The sequence below is a fragment of the Salmo trutta genome, chromosome 18 (genome assembly GCF_901001165.1).
Source record: "Salmo trutta chromosome 18, fSalTru1.1, whole genome shotgun sequence".
Taxonomy (NCBI): domain Eukaryota; kingdom Metazoa; phylum Chordata; class Actinopteri; order Salmoniformes; family Salmonidae; genus Salmo; species Salmo trutta.
In genome coordinates this window covers 53,180,007-53,200,920 of record NC_042974.1, presented here as the reverse complement: position 1 = coordinate 53,200,920, position 20,914 = coordinate 53,180,007, and the positions used below count along the sequence as shown (strand labels likewise).

The window sequence follows — 20,914 nt, the reverse complement described above, 5'->3', positions numbered from 1 at the left end:
CAGCCATGCTGCCCTGTTCTGAGCCAATTGCAATTTTCCCAAGTCCCTCTTTGTGGCACCTGACCACACGACTGAACAGTAGTGCGACAAAACTAGAGCCTGTAGGACCTGCCTTGTTGATAGTGCTGTTAAGAATGTAGAGCAGCGTTTTATTATGGACAGACTTCTCCCCATCTTAGCTACTGTTGTATCAATATGTTTAGACCATGACCGTTTACAATCCAGGGTTACTCAAAGCATTTGTCACCTCAACTTGCTCTATTTCCACATTATTTATTACAAGATTTAGTTGAGGTTTAGGGTTTAGTGAATGATTTGTCCCAAATACAATGCATTTAGTTTTTTAAATATTTTGGACTAACTTATTCCTTGCCACCCACTCTGAAACTATCTGCAGCACTTTGTTACGTGTTGCAGTTGCTGTAGCAGCTGACGTGTATAGTGTTGAGTCATCTGCATACATTGATACACTGGCTTTACTCAAGGCCAGTGGTATGTTATTAGTAAAGACTGAACAAATTAAGGGGCCTAGACAGCTGCCCTGGAGAATTCCTGATTCTACCTGGATTATGTTGGAGAGTTTTCCATTAAAGAATACCCTCTGTGTTCTGTTAGACAGTTAACTCTTTATCCACAATATAGCAGGGGGTGTAAAGCCATAACTCAGAAGTTTTTCCAGCAACAGACTATGATCGATATTGTCAAAAGCCGCACTGAAGTCTAACAAAACAGCCCCAACAATCTTTTTATGGGCCCACCGCCTCAGTGCTAACAGCATAGATCTGGTTCATTGGCACATGATTGCTGCAGATTCAGCAGAGATATTCAGGGCAGTTAGAGGGACATAAATTAGGTTACTTACATTGTGTCTACCAATGCCCCTGGTATAATGTACATTTGCTAAAGCATTATGATGACTCAGCAAACCAATGGTTGGGATTAACTGAGCTGGGCTTCGGTCATTGATAAGTCATTGTCTCAATGCAGCCTTATAATTCTGTGAAAGGACCCAGGAACCCAAATGATTTGGGTGGATTCCATCCTCCTTATAAAACGTGTTTTGTTTCCAAAAGGTTTTGAAATTGTCAACAAAAGCTACACCCATTGAGCTGCAATAATCACTTAGCCAGTTGTGAAGAGAAAGAATCATGCTAAAGCGTTCAATGCCGCGATTGAGAGAGGGCACAGGGTCAGATATGATGGGTCTTTTATTAGTGTCTAGCAGAGAGTCAATCAGCTCTTTGAAATCCACTGTTAAGAGCTGCCCTTCATAATGTCATTGTAACCCACATGGACTATGATAGAATTGATGTCCATGTCCTGGCGTAGTACATTCGTGAGCAGCTTAGTAATGTCATTTACTCGACCTCCGGGATAGGCCATTGTTTTTGCACCAGGAACAGTCACATTATTACTATGGAGCTGACCAAAATCACGGCTGGTGAGAAGGATGAGGAAATCCATCCACTCCCATGCTTCACAGGATTCTGAGAACCCTTTAAGGACTGGCGAGAGGCAGGATAATTTGAACACGTAGCTCCAGGCCTCCGACAGTTGGAGAAGCCCTGCTCGATCCAGAGCAGGGACGGAAGGTTGCCTGCATTGACTTCGAAATCATAGGGGTAGGAGTAGTCACAGCGGCCGCAGACACCGGTACCCCAAGTGACGAAGGTGCAGGACGATCAGGCTCCAGGGCGGTGAATGAACTCCGGGCAACATCGCCCAGTCGGATTACGAAAAATTACAAGATGGAGATGCATCCAACATGCGCGAACTCCGTCCAGCCACCGGCGTAGAAAAGGTAAACATTCCACCCTGCGTTTTCCCAAGTTTCTTACGAAGGCTGGCGACCTGCGTGATCAAGGAAGCCAATTTAAGCTTATAATCCTCGGCAAGCAAACAATTGCCGCATTGGAACTCTGAGTGATCCAGTAGGTCCCAAAAAACAAAGTGTTGTAGTTACAGCTCCTACAGCGCTAGAACCGTTCATTTACTTCTCCAGACAAAGGAGGCTATAGTCCGGACTCCGACATTGCTCCGACATTGCTCGTAATATATATTTTTGTTCTTTTACATTTTACATATATATATATATATATATACTGTATTTATAGTCCGGACTCCGACATTGCTCGTAATATATATACACTGCTCAAAAAAATAAAGGGAACACTTAAATAACACAATGTAACTCCAAGTCAATCACATTTCTGTGAAATCAATCTGTCCACTTAGGAAGCAACACTGATTGACAATAAATTTCACATGCTGTTGTGCAAATGGAGTAGACAACAGGTGGAAATTATAGGCAATTAGCAAGACACCCCCAATAAAGGAGTGGTTCTGCAGGTGGGGACCACAGACCACTTCTCAGTTCCTATGCTTCCTGGCTGATGTTTTGGTCATTTTTGAATGCTGGCGGTGCTTTCACTCTAGTGGTAGCATGAGACGGAGTCTACAACCCACACAAGTGGATCAGGTAGTGCAGCTCATCCAGGATGGCACATCAATGCGAGCTGTGGCAAGAAGGTTTGCTGTGTCTGTCAGCGTAGTGTCCAGAGCATGGAGGCGCTACCAGGAGACAGGCCAGTACATCAGGAGACGTGGAGGAGGCCGTAGGAGGGCAACAACCCAGCAGCAGGACCGCTACCTCCGCCTTTGTGCAAGGAGGAGCAGGAGAAGCACTGCCAGAGCCCTGCAAAATGACCTCCAGCAGGCCACAAATGTGCATGTGTCTGCTCAAACGGTCAGAAACAGACTCCATGAGGGAGGTATGAGGGCCCGACGTCCACAGGTGGGGGTTGTGCTTACAGCCCAACACCATGCAGGACGTTTGGCATTTGCCAGAGAACACCAAGATTGGCAAATTCGCCACTGGCGCCCTGTGCTCTTCACAGATGAAAGCAGGTTCATACTGAGCACGTGACAGACGTGACAGAGTCTGGAGACGCCGTGGAGAACGTTCTGCTGCCTGCAACATCCTCCAGCCTGACCGGTTTGGCGGTGGGTCAGTCATGGTGTGGGGTGGCATTTCTTTGGGGGGCCGCACAGCCCTCCATGTGCTCTCCAGAGGTAGCCTGACTGCCATTAGGTACCGAGATGAGATCCTCAGACCCCTTGTGAGACCATATGCTGGTGCGGTTGGCCCTGGGTTCCTCCTAATGCAAGACAATGCTAGACCTCATGTGGCTGGAGTGTGTCAGCAGTTCCTGCAAGAGGAAGGCATTGATGCTATGGACTGGCCCGCCCGTTCCCCAGACCTGAATCCAATTGAGCACATCTGGGACATCATGTCTCGCTCCATCCACCAACGCCATGTTGCACCACAGACTGTCCAGGAGTTGGCGGATGCTTTAGTCCAGGTCTGGGAGGAGATCCCTCAGGAGACCATCCGCCACCTCATCAGGAGCATGCCCAGGCGTTGTAGGGAGGTCATACAGGCACGTGGAGGCCACACACACTACTGAGCCTCATTTTGACTTGTTTTAAGGACATTACATCAAAGTTGGATCAGCCTGTAGTGTGGTTTTCCACTTTAATTTTGAGTATGACTCCAAATCCAGACCTCCATGGGTTGATAAATTGGATTTCCATTGATTATTTTTGATTATTTTCGTGTGATTTTGTTGTCAGCACATTCAACTATGTAAAGAAAAAAGTATTTAATAAGATTATTTCTTTCATTCAGATCTAGGATGTGTTGTTTAAGTGTTCCCTTTAATTTTTTGAGCAGTATATTTTTGTTAATTCTATTCTTTTACATTTAGATTTGTGTGTATTGTTGTGAGTTGTTAGATACTACTGCACTGTTGGAGCTAGGAACACAAGCATTTCGCTACACCCGCAATAACATCTGCTAAATATGTGTATGCGGTAACACAATTGGATTTGATTTGATTTGTGTCTTCCAGAGACTCTCTGCTAACTGTGCTTACCGCTCCCAGCAACCTTAAAGAGGACACGCTAAGTGCTTTGAGACCTTTTGAGTGAGGCAGAACGATACATTTTTTAATGAATTAACCATCTACGCACACACACACATGCACACACGCACATACAGAGGATTGTTTTAAAGTGAAACAGGCACAGATGCCTATGACAGTTTCCACGTTCTACTTCAAATGAAGATTCATGCCATAGTGACTTTGAACAAGAGAATTTAAAAAAAGAAAGGGCATACTTGAGGCTAAGTCTGTCAATTATCTGTCACTGGGGAGCTAAGAAGACTGAGACCCTTCTTAATCACCAATGATTGATCCTCTTTCATTTCTTCCCTCTAAGAACTTCAATCTCTCTTCTCTCTGTCTCTCTCTCTCTCTCTCTTTCTCTCCCTCTCTTCACTCTCCCTCTCTCTCTCTCTCTCTCTCTCTCTCTCTCTTCACTCTGTCTCTCTCTCCCTTTCTCGCTCTCTTTGTTCTCCCTCTCTCTCCCTCCCCCTCTCTGTCTCCCTCTCTCCACTCTCCCTCATTCTCTGTCTCTCCCGCTCTCTGCTCACCCTCTCTCTGTTTCTCCCTCTCTCTGTCTCTCCCTCTCTCTCTCTTTGCTCTCCCTATGTATCTCCCTCTCTCTCTCTTTCCTCTCCAGCTGTATCTCCCTCTCTCTTTGCGCTCCCTCTGTCTCGCCCTCTCTCTCACTCTCTTCTCTCTCTCCCTTTGTCTCTCAATCTATATTTCTCTCTTCCATTATGTTTGAAAGCCAGATAGGGCAGAACTAATTCAAACAAGAGGAGAGGGAGAAAGGGGTGAGCAGGGGTTGAGCGAGGGCGTGAGGAAGGGCATACCCCAGAGCCCACAGTACATCCGGCCCCCCAGACCCCAAGGCCCCCATCTGGAATTAGACACAGCCTCTCTCAGAGCAGGAAGAGGGGATTTTAGGATTAGTTATTGTGTGTGTGTGTATGTGCGTGTGTTTGTGTGTGTGCTCATCATTCAGTGGGGAAGGGGCCTGCCCTGCACATGTTCTATGGCTGGAGAAGAGAGAGTGATAGAAGAGAAAGAAGTATAGAAGAGTAGGGAGTGATGTCATGAGGATAGAATGTGAAAAGTTTTTTTCTTATGCCTCACATTTTTGTGGAGGCTTTTTTTCTCTCGTTTTCTCAATTGCCCTCCTCCCACCTTTATTTCCCGCTCGGGAGGAGCACAGGAACTTCCTTTTGGACTGGGAGTCACTGCTCCTCCCTTCTCCTCTCTCTTTTCCCCTCCATCCCTCTTTCTCTCCCTCCCTCTATCTCTCTCTCTCTCTCTCTCTCTCTATCTGTGACATTGAGATGGACCATTGTGGTCTCACCAGAGTGCTAGCTAGCTGTTATCTGCTGAACTCAACAATGAAGACTATCTCAACTGCAGGACCATGCTCCTACTGTAGACTCTGTGCTTGGCACTGTCACTACCATGCCCTGCAAACCAGCTGGGCCACCCTGGGTGGGAGGTGGCGTAGCAGGTTCTTTTAGCTTGTTGCTCTGTAGAGACATTTGGGGTACAGGGTACAAGTGATCTTGTGTTGTGTGGGTGACCAACACGCCTGCTTTCCCAATGGAACTTGAGCTCAGGTAAGAAATGGTGGGGATGTTATGGGAATGTCATCAGAAGGTCAAGTGTACTCTGAGCTCTCGCTAAGACTCTGTATCAGGCTGATATTCAGCTACAGCTGCTCTTGGAGAAGGTTCTTATAGAACAGGGGTTCCCGACCTTTCTCCGCATCGCAGACTGGAGCAGATCCAGAAACAGTTTTGCGGACCGGAGAACACCCATCAATCTAGCTTTAGGAAGCTGCACCTGGACAGATTCTTGAGGGCTGGTTGGAGAGTGTTTCATCTTTTAGTAGGCTAATCAGTGAAGTTTATTATCAGAGGCACAAGTGTAGTCTGAACTCGCGCTGTGAATGTGTTATGTGAAAGTGTCCAATGCTTGATGTCATAGAAAGGGAATGTTATTACATTTTTTTGTGTTTTTGTGCTTTGAGAATGTTACACTGAAAATGAACCACTGGAGTTCAATAGTTGTAAATGTGTTGTGTTGTTTAGAGTTCTGTTTCTTGTTTTTTCGTTTCTACAATTGTACAGCAACTTTTAAAGTGATATATAAAGTTCATGTAATATTATTATTTATGTGTTGGAGCACTGTGGTATGTGCATAGGTACACGTGTGCAGCTATGTGTGAGAGGGCTGCATGTTTATGTGTCTGTTTGATCTAGGTTGCTGTATACAGTACAGTGCATTTGGAAAGTATTCTGACCACAGCCTTGTTCTAAAATGTATTATATATATTTATTTTTCCTCATCAGTCTACACACAATACCCTGTAATGACAAAGCAAAAACACGTTTTTAGAATTTTTTTGCAAATTTATAAAAACTAAAAAACTAAAAAAACATATTCCCTTAAGTATTCAGACCCTTTGCTATGCGACTCAAAATTGAGCTCAGATGCATCCTGTTTCCATTGATCATCCTTGAGATGTTTCTACAACTTGATTGGAGTCCACTTGTGGCAAATTCAATTGATTGGACATGATTTGGAAATGCACACACCTGTCTATATAAGGTCCCACAATTGACAGTGCATGTCAGAGCAAAAACCAAGCCACGAGGTCAAAGGAACTGTCTGAAGAGATCCGAGACAGGACTGTGTCGAGGCACAGATCTGGGGAAGGGTATCAAAAAATGTCTGCAGCATTGAAGGTCCCCAAGAACACAGTGGCCTTCATCATTCCTAAATGGAAGAAGTTTGGAACCACCAAGAAACTTCCTAGAGCTGGCCGCCCGGCCAAACTGAGCAATGGGGAGAGAAGGGCCTTGGTCAGGGAGGTGACCAAGAACCCGATGGTCACTCTGACATGGCTCCAGAGTTCCTCTGTGGAGATGGGAGAATCTAGCCTTTATGGTAAAGTGGCCAGACGGAAGCCACTCCTCAGTGTAATGCGCATGACAGCCCGCTTGGGGTTTGCCAAAAGGCACCTAAAGACTCTGACCATGAGAAACAAAATGATCTGGTCTGATGAAACCAAGATTGAACTCTTTGGCCTGAATGCCAAGCGTCATGTCTGGAGGAAACCTGGCACCATCTCTACGGTGAAGCATGGTGGTGTCAGCATTATGCCGTGGGGATGTTTTTCAGTGGCAGGGACTGGGAGACTTGTCAGGACAGGGGGAAAGATGAACAGAGCAAAGTATAGAGAGATCCTTGAAAATGTGCTCCAGAGTGCTCAGGACCTCAGACTGGGGCGAAGATTCACATTCCAACAGGACAACAACCCTAAGCATACAGGCAAGAAAATGCAGGAGTGGCTTCGGGACAAGTCTCTGAATGTCCTTGGGTGTCCCAGCCAGAGCCCGAACTTGAACCGGATCGAACATCTCTGGAGAGACCTGAAAATAGCTGTGCTATCACTCCCCATCCAACTTGACAGAGCTTGAGAGGTTTTGCACACAAGAATGGGAGAAACTCCCCAAATACAGGTGTGCCAAGCTTATAGCGTTATACCCAAGAAGGCTCGAGCCTGTAATCGCTGCCAAAGGTGCTTCAACAAAGTACTGAGTAAAGGGTCTGAATACTAATGTAAATGTAATATTTCAGTTGTTTTTTTATAAATGTGTAAAAATTCTAAAAACCTGTTTTTGCTTTGTCATTATGGGGTATTTAGAATAAGGCTGTAACGTGGCAAAATGTGGAACAGTCAAGGGGTCTGAATACTTTCCGTATGTGCTGTACGTGGGAGAGAAATGTGAGTGGATGTTGATGTGTGTCCTTTTGATCTATGTTGCTGTAGATGTGGGAGAGATATGTGAGTGGATGTTTGTGTGTTTTTGTGAACTCTGTAGCAGTACATGTTATGGGAACTGCATGTGTGTGATCTCTGCAAGGGTACGTGTTAGAGGCATGTGTTTTCCTGGCTCTCTGGTGATCCTGAGAGTGAAAACACATGTTTGAGGGGCCGTGTGAAGCTGTGGACCTAGAGACAAGAGGGTGTGTGTGTCCTGTGTGTGTGTATATTCTCTCGTGGGACAGGATGGATGGATGGGGGGATGGAAGGAGGGGTGAGGACGATGGGGGAAGCAGGGGAGTGGGTGCCGGAGGAGGCTACAAAGGGTCACAATTTTCCATAGTTTCCACCCCACCACTCAACTCCATACAACTAAGGGGCTTTTACACTTATATCCTGTCTCCAAATGTTTCCAATACTCTTGCTCTCTCTACACACACACACACACACACACACACACACACACACACACACACACACACACACACACACACACACACACACACACACACACACATACACGCTCCTCAGGGTTCAAACACCAGGGAATGACACAGTATGAACTATCTGACCTCTGACCTTTTTGTCCTCTTCTGTAGGAGTTTGAGAATGCCGAGGGGGAGGAGTACCAGGCGGACCTGTCCACCCTGGCATCCCCTGCGTCCCAGAGCGGACCTGATGTTTACATCCTGCCCCTGACTGAGGTGTCACTCCCCATGGCCAAACAACCAGGACGATCAGGTAGGACCAACATGTCTTTGTCTCTCACCCTCATTTAGTTTCAATTCAGTTCAAATACTTTTCTTTCAACAAGAAGATTTAAGTACAGCACCTTCGGAAAGTATTCAGACCTCTTGACTTTTTCCACATTTTGTTATGCTACAGCCTTATTCTAAAATTAATCGTTTTTTTTCTCCGTCATCCATCTACACAATACCCCATAATGACAAAGCAAAAACTAGTTTTTAGTTTTGTTTGCTAATTAATGTATTTATTTTTTATAAAAAAATATCCCATTTACGTAAGTATTCAGACCCTTTACTCAATACTTTGTTGAAGCACCTTATGGCAGCAATTACAGCCTCAAGTCTTCTTGGGTATGACGCTACAAGCTTGGCACACCTGTATTTGGGGAGTTTCTCCCATTCTTCTCTGCAGATTCTCTCAAGCTCTGGCAGGTTGAATGGGGAGCGTTGCTGCACAGCTATTTTCATGTCTCCAGAGATGTTCGATTGGGTTCAAGTCCGGGCTCTGGCTGGGCCACTCAAGGACATTCAGAGACTTGTCCCGAAGCCACTCCTGCGTTGTCTTGTCGGGAGTGTGCTTCGGGTCATTGTCATGTTGGAAGGTGAACCTTCGCCGAGGTCTGAGATCCTGAGCACTGGAGCAGGTTTTCATCAAGAATCTCACTGTACTTTGCTCTGTTCATCTTTCCCTAAATCCTGACAAGTCTCCCAGTCCCTGCCGCTGAAAAACATCCCCACAGTATGATGCTGCCACCACCATGCTTCACCGTAGGGATGGTGCCAGGTTTCCTCCAGATGTAACACTTGGCATTCAGGCCAAAGAGTTCAATCTTGGTTTCATCAGACCAGAGAATCTTGTTTCTCATTGTCTGAGAGTCCTTTAGGTGCCATTTGGCAAACTCCAAGTGGGCTGTCATGTACCTTTTACTGAGGAGTGGCTTCCGTCTGGCCACTTTACCATAAAGGCCTGATTGGTGGAGTGCTGTAGAGATGGTTGTCCTTCAGGAAGGTTCTCCCATCTCCACAGAGCAACTCTGGAGCTCTGTCAGAGTGACCATCGGGTTCTTGGTCACCTCCCTGACCAAGGCCCTTCTCCCCCCATTGCTCAGTTTGACTGGGTGGCCAGCTCTTTGAAGAGTCTTGATGGTTGCAAACTTCTTCCAATTAAGAATGATGAAGGCCACTGTGTTCTTGGGGACCTTCCAAGCTGCAGACATTTTTTGGTACCCTTCCCCAGATCTGTGCCTCGACACAATCCTGTCTCGAAGCTCTACAGACAATTCCTTCGACCTCATGGACTGGTTTTTGCTCTGATATGCCCTGTCAACTGTGGGACATTATATCGACAGGTGTGTGCCTTTCCAAATCATGTCCAATCAATTGAATTTACCACAGGTGGACTCCAATCAAGTTGTAGAAACATCTCAAGGATGATCATTGGAAACAACTCAATTTCGAATCGCATAGCAAAGGTTATGAACTTACTGAAGTAAATAAGGTATTTCTGTTTTTATTTTGAATACATTTGCAACATTTCTGAAAACCTGTTTTCACTTTGTCATTATGGGGTATTGTGTGTAGATTGATGAGGAAAACATTTATTTGAATTTAATACATTTTAGAATAAGGCTGTAGCGTAACAAAATTCAGAAAAGGGAAGGGGTCTGAATACTTTCCAAATGCACTTTATTTGAAGTAATCTCTGTGAGGGGGATGTTCAGGGTTGCATAAGCCCAGGGAATGACTGTCAGAGAGAACCATATCAAATTCAGACAGTCACTAACTTTCACAAAAGGAATAAAATATAAACGGTAGAGGAAAAGGTCAGATGAAGTTGAGAGGATAAAGAGAAAAGGTACAAATACAGCTTTTATTTTGTGCCTTTATTCTCTCCTTCAAAAAATTATGCAAACTTGGCAGTAGATTAGAGCCAAAGCTTAGTGTTTTCAGTGAGGAGTTCTTAAGAATTTCAGGGTGCACTGTATTATATATTCTGGCTCTGGTGTTAGCCCAAAAAGTCTTCCCAAAGTTAGTGACCAACGCCCTAACACTGGACTCCTGCTGGGCCTATCCCCCATCCCCACTGCCCTGGACCACTGCAGGGCTTGGCTTCCATCTATCCCACAGTCCCCTCTGCCCTGGTTTAGAGCTCTAGGTCCCTGTAGAATGAACTTTGTGGTCCATGAATGAGCTCTCTCTCTTTTTCTCTTTCCCTGTTACCCCTCCCCCCTCCCCTCTATCTCTCTCTCACCTCACTCTCCAACAAACATCTGCCTGTTGTGTAATTTCCCTGGTCCAGCCAGCCTACACAATTGCCCCTTGGTATGTCAGGCATGCGAGAGAGATAGACCCTGATTCTCTATCCCTCTTTCTCTCCCTGTCTTTTCAGTCTGTCCGTGACAATGGCCCTGGTTGTGTGTTGATGTGTAGGCTATGGGGCTGATGCATGCCGATCTGGATTGATACACTCATGACATCAGAAAGCGGGCTGAATTAATGATTCGTACTTGACAGTTCGCTGTAGGTCAGTTCATAGGTCAGTCTCCTGCTTGACTAGCAATTCCAATATACTGTTCATCAAAGCCTGGGCCCATATTCATAAAGAGTCTCTGAGTAGAAGTGTTGATCTAGGATCAGTTTTGTCTTTGAGATCACAATGCATATTATATGGCCAGGGAGGACTTGATCCTAGATCAGCACTCCTATTCTGAGAGGTTTTGTGAGTATGGGCCCAGCACTTTAGTGGACATGAGAGTAATCTTGTCCCCAAGGAGATTAACATAGTTGTATTGGGACTAAAAGTCCCAATACGACATATCACTTTACATTTTTATTTTAGGAGAAATGTATATTTTATCTGAATTTGACCGAAGTCTTGTCGATAAAAGTGAGGTCAGGAGAAGATCACAAGTGAATACAGGATCAAAGGCACTGTCCACATAAGACGGTAATGACCCACATTATACCGAGTCCTTATTGTTTTTGAATAAGTATTTTGGCACTCTGAATAAAGCCAATTTATCATCTGACCGTATCCTGTGATTTATTTCATCTGTATCAGCAAAAAAAGGTTTTATCACTCATACAGCGCTCGGGCTTTTAGCATACCTGCTGCCTTACCCTTACTAGCCAACCACTAGTGGCCTTGAAACACATCGCTTATTAGCAGTTCAGCACATTAGCATTGCTCGTACTTTTACACAAAATCAAGATGAACCTTTACCATCCTAATAGACATTGAACATCTATAACCAGACTGGCTTAACCCTGTTGTTGGCCAATGGTAGCTATAGCTAGCCACATGCTAACCTTAGTGCTAACGTTGCTAACGTTAGGTAGAGTAGCAGCAGTACAGTAGCAGCAGTAACAGTAAATCCAGGTATAATGTCTAACATAAATATTGGCTACCATGATATCCTGCAAGTTATATCAACCAATAAAGATCAAGTAGTTCAGCAAAAATAAAGACATAACTTGAAATAAACAATGACATCAATCCGATTGGTATTTCACCATTCATTTCTGCAAAATGTGCTGTGTTTGAGTTCTTGTAGCTTGCTTGCTAGCTTATTCCACCCTCAAACACCTTGCTGGATCTGAGTGGGCCAGTTCGTTTTGCTGTTGTTGGTGTAGAATTTTTGATGAATGTAATTCAAATTGCGAAAATAGAAGTGTATAATTAGTATGTGTTTTATAAACTTTTGCATAAAGACCGTTTAGATGGAATATAATCAATCTACATTGTTAGATTTGTGGAATATAGAACGTGCAAACTTTCTTTTAACTCAGTATGTTGAAATAAGATAATGGACTATCACAAATTGAGTAACTTGCGGTACATGCTGTAGGCCTATGCTGAAAACAACAGCTGTTCTGTCAGGACATGAACTCAGCACAAAAAGAAACGTCCTCTCACTGTGAACTGCGTTTATTTTCAGCAAACTTAACGTGTAAATATTTGTATGAACATAACAAGATTCAACAACTGAGACATAAACTGAACAGGTTCCACAGACATGTGACTAACAGGAATGAAATAATGTGCTCCTGAACAAAGGGGGGGTCAAAATCAAAAGTAACAGTCAGTATCTGGTGTGGCCACCAGCTGCATTAAGTACTGCAGTGCATCTCCTCATGGACTGCACCAGATTTGCCAGTTCTTGCTGTGAGATGTTACTCCACTCTTCCACCAAGGCACCTGCAAGTTTCAAATTCCTGTTTTGCAGGAAATCACGCATAAAACGAGCAGTATGGCTGGTGGCATTGCCATTCTGGAGGGTCATGTCAGGATGAGCCTGCAGGAAAGGTACCACATGAGGGAGGAGGATGTCTTCCCTGTAACGCACAGCGTTGAGATTGCCTGCAATGACAACAAGCTCAGTCCGATGATGCTGTGACACACCGCCCCAGACCATGACGGACCCTCCACCTCCAAATTGATCCCGCTCCAGAGTACAGGCCTCGGTGTAACGCTCATTCCTTTGACGATAAACGCTAATCGACCATCACCCCTGGTGAGACAAAACGGCGATTCGTCAGTGAAGAGCACTTTTTGCCAGTCCTGTCTGGTCCAGCGACGGTGGGCTTGTGCCCATAGGTGGCGTTGTTGTCTGTGATGTCTGGTGAGGACCTGCCTTACAACGGTCTACAAGCCCCCAGTTCAGCCTCTCTCAGCCTATTGTGGACAGTCTGAGCTCTGATGGAGGGATTGTGCGTTGCTGGTGTAACTCGGGCAGTTGTTGTTGCCATCCTGTACCTGTCCCGTTAGCGTGATGTTTGGATGTACCGATCCTGTGCAGGTGTTGTTACACGTGGTCTGCCACTGCGAGGATGATCAGCTGTCCGTCCTGTCTCTCTGTAGCGCTGTCAAAAGCATCTTACAGTACGGACATTGCAATTTATTGCCCTGGCCACATCTGCAGTCCTCATGCCTCCTTGCAGCATGCCTAAGGCACGTTCAAGCAGATGAGCAGGGACCCTGGGCATCTTTCTTTTGGTGTTTTTCAGAGTCAGTAGAAAGGCCTCTTTAGTGTCCTAAGTTTTCATACCTATGACCTTAATTGCCTACCGTCTGTAAGCTGTTAGTGTCTTAACGACCATTCCACAGGTGCATGTTCATTCATTGTTTATGGTTCATTGAACAGGCATGGGAAACAGTGTTTAAACTCTTTACAATGAAGATCTGTGAAGTTATTTGGATTTTTACGAATTATCTTTGAAAGACAGGGTCCTGAAAAAGGGACGTTTATTTTTTTGCTGAGTTTGTGCTCCTCATGTGTTTTCCATATGGCCACTGTGGTATGTATGGCTGTATATAGCTGGATGAGGTTTTTGGAGTAAGTAGGAGGCCTATAGTGACACACAGGATTGATTAAGGGCGGGAGCTTGGATAGTTAGGGGGCTGAGGTCAGACATTCGATCCTTTCAGACCACTCCCTATGAGTTCCTTATGAGCTGGCCACAGGACCTTGTGGCTGTTGCCTACATCGCAGGATGAGAGACAGGTATAGTCTCTCTCTCACTCTCTCTCTCTCTCTCTCTCTCTCTCTCTCTCTCTCTCTCTCTCACTCTTTCACTTTCTCTCTCTCTCTCTCTCTCTCTACCTATCTCTCTCTCACGCTCTTCTCTCTCTCTCTCTCTCTCTCTCTCTCTCTCTCACTCTTTCACTTTCTCTCTCTCTCTCTCTCTCTACCTATCTCTCTCTCACTCTGTCTTTCACTACCTCTCTCTCTCTCTCTCGCTCTCTACCTATCTCTTTCACTTTCTCTCTCTCTCTCTCTCTCTCTCTCTCTCTCTCTCTCTCTCTCTTCTCTTTACTCTCTCTTTCACTACCCTCTCTCTCTCTCTCTTTCACTCTCTTTTCTCTCTTTTTCACTCTCTCTCTTAAATGATCATTTAGGTTTCAAGGCTCTCTCATTTCCAAGATGGACCAGTGAATACAGGCTGTCAACATCAACAGTTCCCCTGTTGTATATGCTGTGTTGCTGGGAGGCAGAGGTTTGAGGTAGAGGGGGAGAGGTGGGAGGAAGATGGGGGAGAGGTGGGGCTCGTATTATTGCCTCTCCCATACTGTCAGACCTTGGCTAGGTCCAGAGCCAGAACTGGTCCCCAAGACGAAGACCCACCCTGATACAGCTGTGCTGTTATACAGTTACACTTACACCCGCACAGGTCACAGGGTGCACTGGTGTGAACACACAGCTACACACACACACACACACACACATATGAACCCCGCCCCGTGTGCTTCTGCGATGATGTTGATGATGATGATAATGGGAATTCCATTTGGCCCCGAGAGATTTAGCCTCCTCATCTTTCAAAAAGACTTCCCGTCAGAAGTGAATTGGCTTACTGTTGACAGGAAAGATGGAAGACTCTGAATGTATGGTAGGAGGCTGATAGTCATGGCTGTTACTATGGGCATCTCCTTGTACTGTCTGTGGCCCTCAGCAATCGTCTTTATCCTGGTCCTGGAGACCCACAGGGCATGCAGGCTTTTTTCCCAACCCAGCAGTAAGGCACCTGATTCCACTAATCAAAGGCTTAATGAGGAGTTGATTAGTTGAATCAGGTGTGAGAGAATGGGCACACCCAGAGTTGAAGACGTTCTAAGACGAGTTCTAAGTAGTTGAAGTTCCAAGCCCTTCTAGAAGTAAGAGGGAAGATGGAGGAAACAAAATGGCGTAATCTCTATTCTAAGTTGTCAGTTATCACTAGAGGGTCAGTTCACCACTGTGTCACTGAGCTTCGAGGTAAGAGGCCCAGTGTCTGTGTGGTTGGTCCTTTCTGGTACCATACAGTCCCAGTGGCAGTACACAGACAATGGCTGTGATTCTCTATAGGCCAGAGACTGCAGTAGCGAGCGAGCGTACCCACTCCCCACGGAATGACTAGCCTCTGGAACATTATAGGGCAGAGGCGTCAGATATGGCCCTCACACAGGGAGGGGTCTGTGTGGCCAGTCTGAGGGGGGTTCACTGCCACAAAGATCTGTCTGTCCTCCTCTGGAGCAGAGAATGTGAGTGTCATCGGTCATTGTCGGGGGAGAGAGGGATGGAGGGAATGAGAGAGAGGGAAGGACAGAGGAGTAATGTTGCTGTCACTCCTGTCTCGTTTGGATGAGTTTGGGCTGAGAGTGAGCGTGAGAGCAGGCTGGTGTTTGCAGGGGAAAGGATAGACGTGGGACACAGGACATCACCGTGCTACTGACAGATATGATACAGCAATGGGAGAGGAGGACTGAGGCTGATGCTATGATGCCAGGGCATGCCTCTGACTGAAAGAGAGGGACCTTAGAGGAACTTTCTTTTTGGACCATGGCTTTTGCTGCCATTTTTGTTTCAAATCAAAACAAATCAACATGGCGAGTTTTGGGACTTAGAGGATGCTTGACCCATTGCAAGATGGATGGCTTATATCGCTTTTGTTGTACGTGACGGAGATGTGTATTTGGCCAGATGACATTTCTTTCTTAAGCCCGAGGCTTGAAATGGAGAGTTATTGTCTGAAATAAACCAATCCTGAGGTGGGTCTCGACAGGGGTGATGTTGTGGGTGTTTATCCGTATGTTGTATTTTGTATGTGGATGTTTGTATTGTTTAAAACTGAATAATAGTTGTGCTGTAAAACTTGTAAGGTCATTCTCTAACATCTCTCTTTTTATTCTGTCTCCCAAGTCCAACTCCTGAAGTCCACAGAACTCGGTCGCCACAGTCTTCTCTACTTGAAGGAGATCGGCGATGGCTGGTTCGGAAAGGTAAAACCACTCTCTCCCTCCTCATGTTCACTTGTGAATTCTTTTGGTTGTATTTTGTTGGTTACTTTCGCTGTGCTGGAGGCTACTGTACAGGGTTATGAGAGGTGGCTATATGAAATGTTTTGTCGCGGCCACGGTTGTTGTGCCCTGAGCTGTGATCCCAGTCGTGTTAAGGAGCGAGCCTGTTCAAATGGCTGACGGTGCATTACCTGTAATGTGTGTCTGTAACGGTAATCCTGGGCTGGTCCGCATGATGTCTCCTTGACTGACTGACACGGCCGGGTACAGAGAGGTAGAACGCCACAGAAAGGACTTGTGGTCCTCTGTAGCTCTGTTGATAGAGCACGGCGCTTGCAACACCAGGATAGCCGGTTTGATTCCCGGGACCACACATACATGAAAAATGTGTTTTGGATAAAAGCGTCTGCTGAATGGCATATATGACTCCGGGAGAACCGTGTCGCCTGCCCTAGCAGGAGTTTTACTTTACGTTTCACTCTGTTCCTATTACTGTGTAATTCTGATTTTAAAGACTGTAACAAGTATTGCAGTTACTCATTGGGTTCATGGTTATGAATATAGTGTGAAGACGAGTAGTTACAAGACATGTTACATTGTGCAGGTTCCTGTATGGCTCAGTTGGTAGGGCACGATGCTTGCAATACCTGATTGTCTGTTCGATTCCTGGGGCCACTGATATGTAAAGTCACTGCAAGTCGCTATGGCTGTAAGTGTCTGTTAAATGGCATGTTAATGTGTGAAGTGGTAGTAGAAGGTTTGCCCAGGCTTTCATGCGATCAGCTTACTCTGAGCTACTATGACATGTAGATAACTGATTGTCGTCATTCTCTCGTTCCCTCCCTTTGTCTGTTCTCTCTCACGCTCATACACTCGTGCACACACCCTTTCCCCACACTTGTGTATCTTGACTGGGTATGTCCATTCTTGTGTGTCTGTCTCTGTGACCGCATGCACACCACTCTGTCACGTGTGGTTCTGTATTTCTTGTTGGTCTCTATATGAATCTGCATGTTCTGTGTATGCCTCTCTGTCTCTGTGTATGCCTCTCTGTCTCTGTGTATCTTTCTGTCTCTGTGTATCTCTCTGTCTCTGTGTATGACTCTGTCTCTGTGTATCTCTCTGTCTCTGTGTATCTCTCTGTCTCTGTGTATGCCTCTCTGTCTCTGTGTATTTCTCTGTTTACTTGCATTTGTGTGACTGTCCCGTCCGCCTTTCGCCTGAACGTGTGTGTATCCTCCTCAATCATGTTTGTCCTTCACAATAATCACTTCCATGTGTGTGTACTGTTTGGGAATTCTTTTTTTGTGTGCCTTTCCTCTGTCTTTGTCACTGACTGTCTCTCTGTGTGTCTCTCTGTTTAACTTTGTGCTTTGTGTCTTCCATTCCTCCCCATCTGTCTGTGTGTTTCTGTGTGTGTGCGTATGTGTGTGTCGTGCGTACCCTCTCGATGTGTCTCTGTGGCTCTATTACCAGGTTCTCCTGGGGGAGGTGAATGCGGGTCTCAGCACCACCCAGGTGGTGGTTAAGGAGCTGAAGGCCAGTGCCAGTGTTCAGGACCAGATGCACTTCCTGGAGGAGGCCCAGCCATACCGGTGAACAGACTTACTCTTTCTCTGTCTATCTTTATTTCTCTTTCTGTCTCTCTCTCTCTTTCTCTCTCTCTTTGTCCTTCTCTCCCTCTCTCTCTGTCTGTAATGGTCTCTGTCTCTCTCTGTCTCTCTCTGTCTCTCTCTGTCTCTCTCTGTCTCTCTCTGTCTCTCCCTGTCTCTCTCTGTCTGTCTCTCTCTGTCTCTCCCTCTCTCTCTCTGTCTGTCTGTCTGTCCCCCTCTCTCTCTGTCTGTAATGGTCTCTTTCTCTCACTCCATGTAGTTTTCATCCTTTTAGATCCTTAATTGAGACTAAATGACTAAACCTCACTTTGTTCACTTTCATTATAGTGTTAATCAGCATGGAATTGACCTAGAGTTGATTGAAGACCAAGTCCTGTTTCTTTATTTGTCACGACAGTGCTTTGTGCCTACACTAACTCTCTGACATTGCACCCGTCCGTCTCCAGTGCCCTCCAGCACCCAGCCCTCCTGCAGTGCCTGGCGCAGTGCACTGAGGTCACCCCCTACCTGCTGGTCATGGAGTTCTGCCCTTTGGTGAGTACTAAACTGGACTGTGGCTGTCACTGCACCACTTCATATAGGCCTGCCTATCTGTCTACGGCCATTGCAGTCAGTAGCCTGCTGGACTAGCTAGAGTCATGGACTAGCTAGAGTCAGCGTCTATTGCGATCTCTTTACTGCAGGCAGTCTATGACCCTCATCATGTATTGGACTGATTGGACTACTGGACCATTGTATATCTGGGTACTATAATCACGTCTATGATACTCATCTTTGTACTGAAGTGATTGTGCCAATATATTATATTAGTTTGCACTTGTCTGCCCCTCAGTGGCCAAATATTGTATTCCTGGCTGAATGAGCAATCAAATGATTGTGACGTATCCATTCTGAGGGAAGACCTACCTACACTCATTGACAGGACGTTTCACTTCCAAAAAGTCCTTCAGCCAGTGCGTAGTGACCTAACTGTACTGTAACTAGCTAAATGTCTAAGCAGCATCCTTTATTGTGTCAATATCTATATATCTCTAATATCTTCGCTAGGGTTGGGGTCAATTCCATTTCAATTCCAGTCAATTCAGGAAGTCCAATTCCAATTCCAGTTCTCTTCAATGCTATTTAATGATGAACATTTTGAATTGGAATTTAGTTTGCTTTCTGAATTGAGTGGAATTGAAATTGGAATTGACTCGTACTCGGATCTTCACTATATCTAGGTAGGCCGTCATTGTAAATAACAATGTGTTCTTAACTGACTTGCCTAGTTAGATAACGGTTACAAAAAAAAAAACTCAATATATCTCCTCCATGTCACCAGGGTGATGTGAAAGGGTACATGCGGAGCTGTCGGGCTGCAGACACAATGACCCCTGAACCCCTGATACTGCAGAGGATGGCCTGTGAGATTGCCTCAGGCCTCCTGCACCTGCACAAACACAACTTCATACACAGGTGGGTGTCGCTTCCTCAATCTATATATCATTAGCACTATGTTATAGTTTTTATACTACAACCCACTCATTGGAATGACACTGTTATTACCCTGTAGACCGGTGGTACCCGGTAGTCACGTCCTGCCAGACATCACATCGTATTCTTGTTCTGTAGAAACCTATGACAGATTAGGTTCCCAGAATCCCGTAGCTGTGAGTTGTTGGATTTCTTCTTGGTTCCTGTTGGTTCCTTCCTGTAACAATATCCTGGTGCTGCCTGAGTGCCTCTTCATAGACTCCAGCATCAGTGATTTTGTTGCAGGGGGAGACCTCTTCTCTCCAGAGTGACCCCTTCTCTTCACTGGCTACACAGCATCTACTTATAAGGAATGGTTCAAATTGATGAGTAAAAATGTACAACATTTATTGATTGACTGCATGAAGTTCTGTAAGGCTTTTAGTCCAGTATTTAAAATGTCAGACTGTCCATGGACTCACCATGATAACTTGCCTGTTATGCATATACCTCATCAATCAATTATGATCTGATGTACGAATGTGTTCTCTGTGTTCCCTGCAGTGACCTGGCCCTGAGAAACTGCCTGCTGACTGCTGATGTCACAGTGAAGATCGGAGACTACGGCCTGTCACACAATAAGTACAAAGATGACTACTTTGTGACATCAGACCAGATGTACGTGCCACTGCGTTGGATCGCTCCAGAACTCATAGATGAAGTCCATGGCAACCTACTGGTAGTAGGACAGAGCAAACAGAGCAACGTCTGGTAAGAACATCAATCGGCCGATGATAGATTGATTGATTGATTGATTGATTGATTCAGCCAAATTCTGGATGAAGATCAATCTCAATGGAGCATGCTTTTTAGTCGAGGAATCTGTCCAGGAAACCGACCCTATCTGGATTTTGGTCTCAGTGATCTTAATTGCCCAATGTTTTCCCCAATAAATATAGGTTGTTATGCTTTACATGTAAGTAAGCATTTCACTGGTAGTCCACACCTTTTGTTTACGAAGTATGTGTAATTTGATTTGCTGTGTTGCTCTTCCCTGTGATTTTATAGTCTGATGTTGAGTGTTTTTTCAGGTCTCTGGGCGTGACTATCTGGGAGTTGTTTGAGTTGGGCAATCAGCCGTACAGACACTATTCTGACAGACAGGTCCTGACTTATGCTGTGAGGGAACAGCAGCTCCGACTGCCCAAGCCCCTGCTCAATATACCCCTGGCAGAGCGCTGGTGAGACACACACACACACACACACACACACACACACACACACACACACACACACACACACACACAGGGGGGGACAGACAGACACAGAGACAAACAGACAAACACAGACAAACGTCATCTCACACATATTCTGGGTCCCAAATGGAACCGTATTTCCTATTTAGTGCCTAGGGCTCTGGTCAAACGTTGTGCACTACATAGAGAATAGTGTGACATTTTGGACATAAAATGACTGATGTGTGATGTACTACTTTTGACCACAGCCGATAGATTAATTTGTGGTTCATTATATCTTCCTGTATCCCATGGTTGTTGTAATGGTCG

General features: G+C 45.4%; 1 protein-coding gene across 6 annotated transcripts in view; it reads left to right on the top strand.

The window, feature by feature from the left end:
- Positions 1 to 20,914, top strand: part of LOC115153509 (serine/threonine-protein kinase LMTK1) — a 93,372-nt gene that overhangs the window by 65,859 nt on the left and 6,599 nt on the right. For 3 of the 6 annotated variants that reach the window (XM_029699015.1, XM_029699016.1, XM_029699014.1), the window contains 7 exons: positions 8,361 to 8,502; positions 16,187 to 16,266; positions 17,761 to 17,879; positions 18,344 to 18,431; positions 19,219 to 19,352; positions 19,914 to 20,120; positions 20,441 to 20,590. In XM_029699015.1, the coding sequence (XP_029554875.1) occupies positions 8,361 to 8,502; positions 16,187 to 16,266; positions 17,761 to 17,879; positions 18,344 to 18,431; positions 19,219 to 19,352; positions 19,914 to 20,120; positions 20,441 to 20,590 (920 nt within the window). Of the gene's footprint in view, positions 1 to 5,244; positions 5,549 to 8,360; positions 8,503 to 14,753; positions 16,036 to 16,186; positions 16,267 to 16,636; positions 17,200 to 17,760; positions 17,880 to 18,343; positions 18,432 to 19,218; positions 19,353 to 19,913; positions 20,121 to 20,440; positions 20,591 to 20,914 lie in introns of those variants that run through there. The other 3 variants (XM_029699017.1, XM_029699018.1, XM_029699019.1) reach the window with 3 other exon arrangements.